Raw genomic sequence first — 13,931 nt, forward strand, 5'->3', positions numbered from 1 at the left:
AGTGCCACAAGGTCCAGTCTTAGGCCCAGTACTCTTCAATATCTTCATTAACGACTTAGTTGAGGGAATAGAAGGGGAACTTACCAAATTTGAAGATGATGCTAAACTGACAGGAATAACTAACTAACACCCAAGAAGATAGGCTCAAAATCTTGACAGACTTGAACATTGGGCCCTATCTACCAGAATGAAATTCAGTGTAGAGAAAAGTAAAATCCTACACTTAGGTAAGAAAAAACCAAAAGTACACATATAGACTGGGTGAAACCAGGCTTAATAGCAATTATTGTGATAGGGGTCTTGGAGTCTTAGTGGACAACCAGCTAAATATGAGCCATCAATGTGCAGCAGCAGCCAAAAAAGCTAAAGCAATCCTAAGTTGCATTAACAGAGGCATACAATCGAGATCAAGTGAGGTGCTAACAACCATTTTATTTTTATTTGTTTATTTTGATTTGTCAATCGCTTACAAAATAATAGGTATAAATATAAACATGAGTAAGAATACAGAAAATAGGTACGATTAAAAGGGGACAATAGGACAGGAACGGGAGGCACGAATGGTGCACTTATGCACGCCCCTTACAGACCTCTTAGGAATGGGGTGAGGTCAATAGTGGATAGTTTGAGGTTAAAGGAGTGGGGGTTAGAGGATGTAACAACAGAGTCAGATAGTGCATTCCAGGCATTGAGTCGTACTTTCTGCAGTCAAGTTTGGAGCTGTTAACATTGATTTTGTATCTATTGTGTGCTCTTGTATTGTTGCGGTTGAAGCTGAAGTAGTCATTGACTGGTAGGACATTGTAGAAGATAATTTTGTGTACTATGCTTAAGTCCAACCGTAGGCGGCATAGTTCAAGATTGTCCAAGCCCCAAATTTCAAGTCTGGTGACATAAAGTATTCTGTTGCGAGCAGAGGAGTATAGTACTTATCTCATGAAATACTTCTGGACTCGCTCAACTGTATTAATGTCTGATATACAAATGCGGATTCCAGACAGATGAGTTGTATTCGTATATTGGTCTAGCAAAGGTTTTGTATGCCCTAGTTAGCAATTCAATATTTCCAGAGGAGAAGCTTCATAAGATTAGATTTACAACTCTTAATGCCTTTTTGGCAATGCTGTTACAGTGAGCTCTGGTGCTTAGGTCATTAGATATGAATACTTCTAGGTCCTTGACTGAGTGAGGGTCATCAATGAGGTTATATCCGCCTAGTTTGTATTTGGTGTGCTGATTTTTTTTGCCAATGTGTAGGACAGAGCATTTGTTGGTTGAGATTTGGAGTTGCCAATTGTTTGACCATTCAGACACATAATCAAGGTCGCTTTGAAGAGCAGTAGCATTGTTGGTGGTGTTGAATAGTTTTACATCATCCGCGAAGAGGACGCAGTTGCTTATAAGGTGATCGCAAAAGTCATTTATATATAAAGAGTGTGGGCCCTAGAACGCTGCCTTGGGGGACACCGCTGTTAACTGGAGCAGGATTTGATAAAGTGCTCCCTATTTTTTACTATTTGTTGCCTGACAGGAATGCAGTAATCCACTTATGAAGGGATCTGGAAATGCCGTAAGAGTTTAGTTTTAACAGTAGTTTGTCATGTACCACTGAATCAAAGGCTTTGCAGAAGTCTATGTAAATTTATAAATCCTTAGTAAGACCACACACCTAGAGTGCTGCATCCAGTTTTGGTCACCACACTATAAAAAAGATGTTGAGACTCTAGAAAAAGAATGCAGAGAAGAGCAACCAGGATGATTAGGGGACTGGAGACTAAAACATATGAAGAACGGTTACAGGAACTGGGCATGGCTAGTCTAGTGAAGAGAAGAACCAGGTGAGACATGAAAGCAGTCTTCCAGTATTTGAGGGGCTGCCACAGAGAGGAGGGGGTCAAGCGATTTTCCAAATCACCTGAAGGCCAGACAAGGAATAATGGATGGAAACTGAACAAGGAATAATGGATGGAAACTGAACAAGGAGAGATTTAACCTGGAAATGAGAAACTTTCTGATAATGAGAACAATCAACCAATGGAACAGCTTTGCCTTCAGAAGTTGTGGGAGCATCATCACTTGAGACTTTCAGGAAGAGATTGGACTGCCACTTGTCAAAAATGATGTAGGGTCTCCTGCTTGTGGGGGGAGTGGGTTGGACTTACAAAGTCCCTTCCAACTCTGAGTATGTTATGAGTAGGGTTAGTGGCCCTTTCTCGCAAACGAAGCTTCGGGCTTAGCTCCAGGGACATGAAAGGAATCTGAAAGAAAAAGTTTGGGATGGAGCCTCAGGGAGAAAAGCTACCGATGAGCTCGATAGGAGTCGAATAGGACTTTCTGGCACTTAAGGTAGCCCGGAATCAATGAGAACATCTTCAAACGCCTTAAAGGTGTTTTTCCACCTTTATGTCGCTAGGTGGCGATCTATAGAGCGGCAACACTCGGTAAAACGACGACTGAGCTATTCTAGGGCAGGGATCTCCAACCTTGGCAACTTTAAGACTAGTGGACTTCAACTCCCAGAATTCCTGGAAGGTTGGAGACCCTGAGAAGGGACAGAAGTTGAGATTGAACGGGTTGAAATGATAGAGTAGAGGATTGCTGGAAAGGTTGTTAAGGAGAGGACGCGAAAGGCAGAGGAAATTACTCTTCCGGCTCAGCCACGGGAGGTTAATGGCGTCGGTGGATCCTCTTGTGCTGCTTGGAGGATCGAAGCGGCTCCTGGGAGGTGAGTGGAGGGCAGGTCGGAGGAGAAGCCAGGAGCAAGTCCGGCCCTTTGGGTTCCTCCACGGCGGGGAAGCGGGAGAGGAAGCAACGAGGGTGAAACATGTGGGGCTGCTGCATATTCTTCCCCTCCCGGAATTTTATTCCTCTGGGGCTGCACGATTTAAAACTGCTACCTGTGATTAATTTTCTGCTGGGAGATTTAAATAAATCTTTATTAGTTTTTTTATGTTTCTTACTAAGTGCCCATCAGTTTCATGGGCTATGCTGATGCTTTAAATCTTGCATAGCATTTGGGCACCATTTCATCTGTTGTCCCCACTTTTGCAGATTTAAATTAAAAGTTTCAGTGAATGCACTTTTGGGACATTTTGTGCACTGATACACTTAGATTGCCTACGTACATAAATTCATAGGTTTTTATTTCTGTGCGAATAGGCGTGCATATTTGTGTGATCTATCAAAGCCAAAAAAGAGAATATTATAATTGATTCAATATTTGAACTTGGATCTTGCTACCCTTCTGTATGCCAAATGAATCATAATGTTAGAGCTTAAACTATGATTTTAGTGTTTGTTTTTTTCATGTTAAATGCAGGTGGTTTTCCTGTTTCACCTGTTCTGCAGCCATTTTTTCAACAATAATGAAATTAACTCATTGATATGATTTTTACAGACAAAGAAGATGCCAAGACGATTACTGTGGAAAACAGAAACTGAGAAGCAGCTTTAAAAAGGAAAGCAAGCCATCAAACAATTTTTTTACTTCCTCTGGAAAGTGAAAACCACTTTTTATTCCTCACCAGATCAGAGACAAGGGAGAGAATAACAAGAACAAACTTTTGAGCTGGAAATAGAGTATATGGACTTGAAGTAAACTTTACACAAAGAAGGCAAGGAGGATAATTTCCAACTAAAGAAAAAGTGGGAAATTCCTGGAAGTCAGTGGAAAGGAAAAGGTCGCTTGGATAGCTAAATTGGACAGGCATTATTTAAAGCCTTTGAGGAAGGAAATAATGGCTTCAATCAAAGAAACTCTAAGTAAGAAATCAGAAATATTTTTGGTCTCCACAAAAATCCAATAATATCAGTGTTGGAAAAACAACACAGTTAGCTTAATGTGGGGAAAAAAACAGATTGTAGATCACGGCTGACTATGCATAAGAGGATCCACCAAATGAAAAGCCATAGAAATGTTTGGAATGCGGCCAAAGCTTTACTCACAAAAGCTTCCTCGTGATTGATGAAAGGACCCACCAGTGCTCCCAATGTGACAAAAGATTTACAATGCACACCAATGTAGTGAGACAGAAGAGGACTTGCACTGGAGAGAAACACTTTGAATGTCCTGATTGTGGGAAAAGTTTCACATGTAATTCAGAGCTGGTGATACACCAGAGGACTCACACGGGAGAGAAACCATATGAGTGCCCAGATTGTGGGAAAAGTTTCAGTCAGAATTCCAATCTGGTGAGACATCGGAGGACTCACACAGGAGAAAAACCATACGAGTGTCTATATTGTGGGAAATGTTTCTGTCAGAATTCCCACCTAGTGGAACATCAGAGAACTCACACAGGAGAAAAACCGTATGAGTGCCCTGATTGTAGGAAACGTTTCAGATGGAATTCCCACCTGGTAGAACACCAGAGGACTCACACAGGGGAGAAACCATATAAATGTGTAGATTGTGGGAAAAGTTTCTATCGGAATTCTCACCTGGTGGTACATCAGAGAACTCATGCCGGAGACAAGCAGTATCAGTGTCTGGATTGTGGAAAAAAATTCACTCGGAATTATGGCCTGGTTTTACACCAGAGGACTCATACAGGAGAAAAATTATATGAGTGTCTGTTTTGTGGGAAAAGTTTCATTCAAAACTCCGACTTGGTGAAACACCAGAGGACTCACACAGGAGAAAAACCATATGAATGTCTTGAATGTGGGAAAAGTTTCAGTCGGAATTCCACTTTGGTGATACACTGGAAGACTCACACAGGAGAGAAACTGTATGAGTGTCCAGATTGTGGGAAAAGTTTCGCTCAGAATGCCAAGCTGGTGATGCACCAGAGAACTCACACAGGAGAAAAACCATATCAGTGTCCGGATTGTGGCAAAAATTTCAGTCAGAATTCTTACCTGGTGGAACACCAGAGGACTCATACCGGAGAAAAACCATATGAGTGTCTTGAATGTGGGAAAAATTTCAGTTGGTATTCCAATTTGGTGATACACTGGAGGACTCACACAGGAGAGAAACCATATGAATGTCCTGATTGTGGGAAAGATTTCAGTACTAGGTCTAGCCTTATAAATCATGTAAGGTTACACATAAGGGAGTAATCATTCAAATACCCAGATTGCAGACTGTGTTTCGTATAAAATTCCTCCCTTATCACACACAAGAAATTCCACCTGAGGCAAAATTTAATGTGTTTGGAGAAATATTGAATTTCGTTTTTCTCTCATTGAAAACCCAGCTGAACAATTAACTAATTTCTTGTATGATTCCTTTTAATGAAACATATCTTAGTATCAAACATGAGAGTGGAATAGAATAGAGTAACAGAGTTGGAAGGGATCTTGTATGTCATCTAGTCCAATCCACTGCTCAAGCATATTATCCTATACAATTTCTGACGTGGCAGTCACGTCTCTTCTTGAAAGCTGCAGTGATGAAGCACTCACAACTGAAGGCGAGCTATTCTGTTGGTTGATGGTTCTCACTGTCAGAAAGTTTCTCCTTATTTCCAGGTTGAATCTCTCCTTGTTTAGTTTCCATCCATTATTCCTTGTCTGGCCTGCAGGTGCTTTAGAAAATAGATTGACCCCTTCCTCTCTGTGGCAGCCCCTCAAATATTGGAACACTGCTATCATGTCACCCCTGGTCCTTCTCTTTACTAGCCATGTCCAGTTTTTCTAACCATTCTTCGTATGTTTTAGCCTGTAGGCCTTTAATTCGATTTGAGTTTCCTTTTTCTTTCTTTGTTCTTCCTTTCTCTAACTTGATCTGACCTTCCTTTCTCTGGCCCAGTGAGGTCGTTCTTTATCAGGGAGTCAAGAGGAACTGTTATGCTCGGCCAGAGTAAATGTGATGCCCTGAGTTATTTCTACATATAATAAAGGGGGATATGCATTTGTTTTTTTTTTACTTAGCATGAAAATTTGCATGACAGCCCCACTAATGATAACTCCACATGGTTTACAGTAATAAAACCTTAATACAGAAACCAATAACTCCCATATATTAAAAAATGCAAAGCCTCTGCATTTAACGTTTATTTGCAAATACAGGGCACTTAGAGCAAAGTTGATGGCGTTCGGATAGTCTGGGAATTCAAAAAACACGATTCTTCCCTTTGTTCAAATTAGAAGTTAACCAGGCCTCCTGGTTTTACTAATGTTCATGCCTGGTGCCATTCTTGCTCAAATCTGGTTATCTTTCTCTATGCAAGGAGTTAAATTGGAGAAGTTCACCGCAGGATTTGCGGCATATAAATTTGATACTTAAATAAATGCATAGACCTTCAGTGGCTCAAGCAATCTGCAAATGGGTAGCTTCAGCAGAGCCATTTTCCAGATTGATCTTTTTTCCTCTGATTTATTTAAAATATTTATGTAGGCATTCATGTTACAACACACTCAGGTTGGCTCCCAATCAATAATTAACTTAAAGACAGTATTAAAACTAAATGCATAAAAACAAAAGCCTGGCCCCAAATCAAACTTCTGATGTGCAGGCGCCTCATCTTATCACAGTGCTTAGTGGAAAAGCTAGATCTTCTTTCCTTTACAGAAGATCAGGAGGATGAACGCCTGCCAAACCTCAGGGGGAAGAGTGTCTGATAGGGCAGAGCTGCAACAGAAAACACTCACTTCCTAGCTCCTATCAGACAGTAATATTTAAGGCAAGGGGGCTAGGAATGTGCCCACCTTATCTGACTTGGTAGAACAGATAGATGGGAAAATAATAAAAGGTGGGAAACTAGTGATGTGCCCTGGTGGCTCAGTAGTTAGAATGTAATATTGCCAGCTAACTCTTCCCATTGCCTGGAGTTCGATACTGATAGGGCTCAAGGTTGACTCAGCCTTCCATCCCTCTGAGATCAGTAGAATGAGGACCCAGATTGTTGGGGACAATATTCTGATACTACAAACCGAGAGAGCTATAAAGCACTGTGGGGTGGTATATAGTGCTAGTGCTATTGTTATAATAAAGAAATAGCTTTAAAGGTGATGACCAGCATCTTCAATTGCACCTTAAAAAACAAACCCAGTGCAGCTCGTGTGACAAATATGTTACATGGGCAACCTAGGGGCCCTCGTGTGGGCTGCTGCGTTCGGACCAGATGAGGTTTCTAGTTGGTCCGGGCCAGTAAGCCAAAATGAGGTGGGCAAGGCATTAATGACCTGTGTGCAAGGCCTCTCACTCTCTGAAGTGTGATCACATGACCCTGAGCATGCTGCAAGGTGAAAAATGGACACGTCACCTTTTTCAATGTTCTTGTAACTTCAAATGGTCACCGATTGAAATGTTGTAAATTAAAGACTAACTACATAATTGGGTATCATAGGATGGATGGCCTCCCCTAGCAGTTTCATGTAGATGTTGAAAAGCAGCAGCAAATGCCTTGAGACTTGGGGCACCCCAATTTCAGGGGCCAGAACTTGGTTCCTCTTCTATACACACCAATTGAAAGTAGAAACAGAACCACCATAATAAATTGCCTCCCATTTCCAGTCCCCAAAGCCGGTCCAGAAGGATAGCAAATCGATGGGGTTGAGATCTCGGAAAGACATAATAGTTTTGTCCCATCTATCCCAAGCCTTCCAAAAGTCCATGAGAATTGCAACTAATGGCATTTTGGTGTTGGGCCCCGGCCTGAACCCAGACCGAGAAGGGCCCAGGTGTCTTTGCTCCTGCACAGCCCTTTCTCTGGGTGGCACAATCAGGGCTGCAAGCAGAGAGTTTAATTTCCACGCTGCCAACCTTTCATGGCTCTCTTCAGCTGCACTTACAAAAGATCTTAATCTGCAGCAACGCATTTAACTCCTCTGCCAGGTAAATTTCTCAAATCGATCGCTCACAAAAGTTTTCCATACGACTTGATGACACATCAGAAAGCAGGGAATGTGTGAAAACATCTTGCAAACCCCCTTAGGGTTGAAGTAGCAGAAAAGTAGAACGAAGACGTTCTTCAGCCTTATGGCGCTAGGTGGCGCTCTACAAAGAAGCAACACTCGCGCCTAAGGAAGCAGGAATGGTACAGCGGCGGCACATCTGCTCTAGGAAGGCGAGAGAAGCTGAGCTGGAACGAGGCTAAACGACAGAGCAGAGGTCTCCGAACTTGGCCGCTTCAAGACTTGTGGACTTCAACTCCCAGAATTCCTGACCTAACATGACTGGAGCAGGAATTCTGGGAGTTGAAGTCCACCAGTCTTAAAGTTGCCAAGTTTGAAGACCCCCTGCGGTAGAGTGTTAATCTTCCCAAAGGATGAATGACCTGGCTGTCTGCACGGAGTATAAATCCTTCCATTCCCCGCCATCCGGTCAGAACTTAAGAAGCTTCTCGGATGAGAAGCGAAACGTCTTTAAAGAAAAAAAAAACCAAGAAAGTCCAGTTCCCTCCTGAAAAAAAATCACCTTTGGGGACAAACCATGACCCGGGTGACTGAAAAGCTCCATTAGACAGATAGAGTAGTGGATTGCTAGAGAGGATGCAGAGGCGAAGGGCAGGGAAACTTCCTCTTCCGGGTCACCCACGGGAGGATAATGGCGTCGGCGGAGCCTCTTGTGCTGCTTGGAGGGTCGAAGCGGATCCTGGGAGGTGAGTGGAGGGCAGGTCGGAGGAGAAGCCGGGAGCAAGTCGGGCCCTTTGGGTTCCTCCACGGCGGGGAAGCAGGGAAGGGAGAAGGCTGAAACATGTCGGCTGCTGCAGCCTATTCTTTCCCTCCCTAATTGACAGCTGCTTTCCTGGCAAGCGAGGGGTTTCACGGGCAAAACGGATGTTTTAAATCTTTCATAGGATTTGATCCCGATTTCATCTGTTAGTGGCCCCGCCTTTCTGAAATTAGATCAAGGAATTGGAGCGAATGCACTTCTGGGACATTTTGCCCACTCGAAGCACACACAGATTGTCTACCTATAGAAATTCATGGGGGGTGTATTTCTGTGTGTCTGTGTTTTGAATAAGAGAAGAACAGAGTTGGAAGGGACCTTGGAGGTCTTCTAGTCCAACCCCCTGCTTAGGCAGGAAACCCTACACCACTTCAGGGAAATGGTTAGTCTCGACATCTTTTTTACATCATGGTGACCAAAACTGGATGCAGGATCCCAGGTGTGGCCTTACCAAGGCCTTATAAAGTGGTATTAAAACTTCACATGATCTTGATTCTATACCTCTGTTAATGCAGCCTAGAACTGCATCGGCTTTTTGGGTAGCTGCAGCACACTGCTGGCTCATATTTAAGTGATTGTCCACTAGGATTCCAAGAGTGACTCCCTCTTATAGTTACTACTACTGAGCCAGGTTACCATCTATACCAGTTTCACTCAGAATTCCAACCTGTTGATACACCAGAAAACTCACATGGGAGAGAAACCGTATCAGTGTCCGGATTGTGGGAAAAGTTTCAGTCAGAGTTCCAACTTGGTGAAACACCAGAGGACTCACTCAGGAGAAAAACCATATAAGTGTCTTGAATGTGGGAAAAGCTTCAGTCGGAATTTCCATTTGGTGATACACTGTAGGATTCACACAGGAGAGAGACCCTCTGAATATCCGGATTGTGGGAAAGATTTCCATACTAAGTCTAGCCTTATAAATCATGTAAAGTTACACATAGGTGAGTAACCATTCAAATACCCAATCTTTGCAATCAAAGATTGTTTTGCACAAAATTCCTCCCTTATCATAAGAAATTGCACTTGAGGCAAAATTTGATGTGTATAGAGGAATCTTGAATTTTGTTGTTTGTCTCTCGTTTGAAAACCAGCTGAGCAATTTACCATTTAATTTCTTGCATGATTCTTTTTAATGAAACAAGGATAGAATAGGAATAGAATAGAATCTTTATTAGGAATGTTTGCCACCTTGACTTATTTCTACATATAATAAAGGGGGATATAAATACACATATCCATCATTATGTCTTTATTCAGTATGTATGTATATATGTATTTTTATTCAGTAAAAAAATGTATATGGCAGCCTAACTCCGTACAGTTTACAGCAATAAAACCTTAATACCTTAACCCCATGTATTGCAAATGGCAAAATGCAAAGCCTCCACATTTAAAATGTAGTCCTGCAACTACACGGCCCTTCTAGCAAGGTTGGTGGAATTTTTATAATCTGGGAATCTCTAAAAGGTGATTTCTTGCTTTTGTTCAATTTAGAACTTAACCTGGCCTTCTGGCCTTACTAACTATGCTCATGTCAGGTGCCTTTCTTGCTCAAAACTGGTTATAGTTCTCCTTGCTAGGAATCAAATTGGAGAAGTTAACTGCAGGATTAGCGGCATATAAATGTAACAAATGTAAACAAAGACCAGGTTCCAAATGAAGCCGCTCTTCTTATCCCAGTCTTCAGGAGAACAACTAGAACCTCCTTGCTTTACAGGAGACCAGGAGGATAAACACTTGCCATACTTCCAGGAGGGAAGTGTTTCGTAGCTCAGGGTTTACAATGGAAAAGAACACTTCTTAGCTCCTATCTGATGGCAATATTTAACGGAAGGGTCTAGCAGCGTGTCCACCCTATCTGACTTGGTAGAACAGATGTAAAAAGAACAAAAGATGGGGCAGTAATGACAGCTGTCTTGGTGGTCTAGATATTGAAGTGCAATGATGCTGGCTGACTCTGCCCACCGCCTGGAATTCGATCCTGACGGCGGCACTCGAGGTTGAGTCAGCCTTCCGTCCTTCTGAGGTCAGTAAAACCAGGATCCAGATTGTTGGGGACAATATGCTGACACTGTAAACCGAGAGTGGTATAAACTAAAGCACTGTGGGGTGGCATATCGTCTAAATGCTATTTTGCTATAATAAAGAAATAGCTTTAAAGGTGATGATCCGCATGTAGAATTGCGCCTGAAAGAAACGAATCCAGTGCAGCTCGTGCTACAAAGATGTTACGCGTGCAATCTAGGAACTGCCATTACGGTGTGTGCCGCTGCGTTCTGGATCAGTTAAAAGTTTCCGGGTGGCCCAGGGTAGTAATCCAAGGCAAGAATGACCCACTATGCAAGCCCTTCCTGGTCCAGGGAAGGGCACAACTGGTGCACCAGATGAATCTGTGCAAAGCCCCTCCCCCAGTCAAGATCCCCTCAAGCAGGAGCCATGAGTCCAGGAGGACCGCCAGATTGTGCAAAAGCTCAGTCCCCAAAGGTGATCACATGGCCCCAGGACACACTGTAACTGTCACAAATAAAGACTCGATTGCCTCGTTTCTGAATTTTGATCATGTTATATATCTCCCGGACTACATCTCCATAATTGGGTCTCATAGTATGGATGGCCTCCCTAGCAATTTCATGTGGATGTTAAAAAGCAACAGCAATAGGCTTGGGCCCTGGGCCATCTCAAATTTTAGGGTCAAGACTTGGCCACTTCTACCCACACTGGAACTGGCCACGGAGGCAGAAGTAGGGTGTAGGGTCTCCTGCTCGGGTGGGGGGTTGGACTAGATGAACTACAAGGTCCCTTCCAACTCTGATTATCTGTATCTGTAGAACTACAGTAATAAAATGCCTCCCATTTCCAGTCCCCAAAGCTGGTCCAGAAGGATATCCTGGTCGATGGTATTGAAACCGGATGGGGGGGGGTCTATGAGGTACACAATGATTTTACCCCATCTATCTCAAACCCTCCGAAAGTCTATGAGAATTGTGACCAATGGCATTTTGGTGTGTAGGAAGTCAGCAAACAACCCCCTCCCCCGCCTGCTCCAGGAATGAAATATTTGTGGAAAATTAAAAGAGACAAAATATATTTCCCCAAAGGAGAAATGGAAATTTTTAGATCGTGTGTGTGTATCATATATATATATATATATATATATATATATATATATATTATATATATGTATATTATTATATATGTATAGATGTACATGTACATGTACATGACATGTACATGTACATTCTATACATACATATACATATACATATCATATACATATATATATATATATATATATATATATATATATATTATTTTTAGGGTTGTTTAGCTTGTTGACTTGCAGATTATCTGCATCATCAGGCTGTACAGAAGCCGTGATAGATGGTTCTGAAACTCTACAACAAAACGTAACCGACCGCACCTCATGTATACCGAAAACTAAGAAAACTATATATATATATATGACACATTTTTAATACAAATATAAAATTCCATATCTATCTGAACAGCGTCTTGTCTGGGCACAGTCAGTTTTAAGTAGAGATACAACATTAATCATAATAGTAATCATAATAGACATGTCAGTATTAATCACAAAATAGTAATACAGTTAGTTTAGTCCATCTTATAAAATTTTCAATGGCAAAAAAATTCTGATCTTTTGGGGTCTTTTTAGGTTCTAACCTCTGTTCTATTAGTTAACCCTTAGTGAAACAAGTCCCATGTTAAAAAGTATTCTGTTTCTTCTTTTTCTTTACTTTTAAGTGTTAATTTATCCACCTCAGCACATTTTTTAAAAATAATACTTTCATCTGTTGGAATCTCTTTGTTTTTCCATTGTTGTGCAAACACAATTCTTGCTGCCATTAATACATGTAAAATTAAGTATGTTTTCTTTTTATTGTACTGTTCTGGTAGTATACCCAACCAAAATATTTCTGGTTTCAAATCTTATGTGTTGCGTTATCATTTTTTCTTAACCGTGTGTATTTTAGTCCAATTTTTTTTTTTTTTTTGCCCTTTGAGCATGTCCATCACATACGATAATATGAACCTGGTATCTGATTACATTTCCAACATTTAGCAGATAAGTTTTGATACATCTTTGCTAATCTCACAGGTGGCAAATGCCACCTATAAAACATTTGTATAAATTTTCCTTATATGCCATTGTTAACATAGAAATGGAAGAGGCCAGCTTTCAGAAATACAGTTTTGGTAATCCATTCGGAAAGACTGGGTCAGACAGGAAACTCCAAATAAGCAATTAGGCAAGCCAAAAGTTGACAGGATTACCTCAGATAAGTACTAAGGATTTGCATTTTCCCTTTTGCCTATAGAGCCAGCCATGATCCCATAGAAATCCCAGATCTGCTATTGGTCGTGTTCATCGTCAAACTTTCTTTCCAATCAGCCTCCATTTTATTTTATTCCCAGCTTGGACGTGAACCACATGGATTTTTCTTCCAACAGGTGATGTGCCCCAGCCTGAACCCGGACTGAGGAAGGCTCAGGTGTTTTCCCTCCTGCACAGTCCTGTCCGGGTGGCAAAGTCAGAGCTGCAAGCAGAGGGTGAGTTGTAGTCCCAAACTGCCAACCTTTCATTGTTCTCTCTTCCCTTCCCTTGTGCTTCATTTAAGGCAGTGGCCCCCAACCTTTCTTGAACCAGGGACCAGTTTCATGATTATTTATTCTTCCACGGACCGGTACCTGAGTAACGCAAGGCTCCACTGCCATCGGGACGGGTCTTCGTTCAAAGCCGCCCCCCCCTTCGACGAAACTAAGGCGTGAGCACCCAAATGCCACTTTCCAACTGAAAACCCGGAAGCAACCGAAAACCCGGAAGCGCCCGTCGAAACAAGATGGCGGCGCCCAAACTTTGCGGCCCAGTAAAAAATGATCCACGGACCGGTACCGGTCCAGGGACCGGTGGTTGGGGACCCCTGATTTAAGGGGAGGGGGGAGGAATTCTGTCTCCAGATAAGAGACAGAATGAGCGTATTTTCAGGCTCATGTCACTAGGTGGTGCTGTAACACAACACCAGTGGCCAGAACACCTTGGCTAAGTTGCGACATCCAAAGGAATGGGGCGCAGCTGAAGCGAAAGGAGTTTAAAACCATCGAGTATTGCTAGAAAGGATGTCGAGGAGAGGAGTAGAGGCACTTCCTCTTCTGGCTCACCCAGGGGAGGATGGAGGCCTGGAGTGCGGCTGTCGTACTCTTCCCAGGACGGAAGCAGCAGCAGCAGCAGCAGCAGCAGCAGCAGCAACAGCTGGAAGGTGAGTTTTAGGACAGGTAGGAAGAG

The 13,931-nt window shown here is 42.4% G+C and overlaps 4 protein-coding genes across 5 annotated transcripts in view; all 4 read left to right on the forward strand.

The window, feature by feature from the left end:
* The window catches only part of LOC113427119 (uncharacterized), a 45,578-nt gene extending 40,317 nt beyond the window's left edge, over window positions 1–5,261 (forward strand). Inside the window, exon 4 of the mRNA XM_087953215.1 lies at window positions 3,913–5,261. Coding sequence (XP_087809341.1) covers window positions 3,913–5,064 — 1,152 coding nt within the window. The 3' untranslated portion in view covers window positions 5,065–5,261. The remainder of the gene's footprint in view (window positions 1–3,912) is intronic.
* The window catches only part of LOC113427116 (uncharacterized), a 76,524-nt gene that overhangs the window by 24,945 nt on the left and 37,648 nt on the right, over window positions 1–13,931 (forward strand). The gene's annotated exons all lie outside the window — the stretch shown is intronic.
* Window positions 8,467–13,931, forward strand: part of LOC113427114 (uncharacterized) — an 88,809-nt gene continuing 83,344 nt past the window's right edge. Inside the window, exon 1 of the mRNA XM_087953161.1 lies at window positions 8,467–8,549. The gene's annotated coding sequence lies outside the window, so the exon portion shown is untranslated. The remainder of the gene's footprint in view (window positions 8,550–13,931) is intronic.
* Window positions 13,891–13,931, forward strand: part of LOC148131646 (uncharacterized) — a 93,408-nt gene continuing 93,367 nt past the window's right edge. Inside the window, exon 1 of the mRNA XM_087953126.1 lies at window positions 13,891–13,905. The gene's annotated coding sequence lies outside the window, so the exon portion shown is untranslated. The remainder of the gene's footprint in view (window positions 13,906–13,931) is intronic.

Source organism: Notechis scutatus, chromosome 2 (assembly GCF_049901735.1).
Source record: "Notechis scutatus isolate UNSWTSFEM ecotype Mainland chromosome 2, rNotScu1.2, whole genome shotgun sequence".
Lineage (NCBI taxonomy): Eukaryota > Metazoa > Chordata > Lepidosauria > Squamata > Elapidae > Notechis > Notechis scutatus.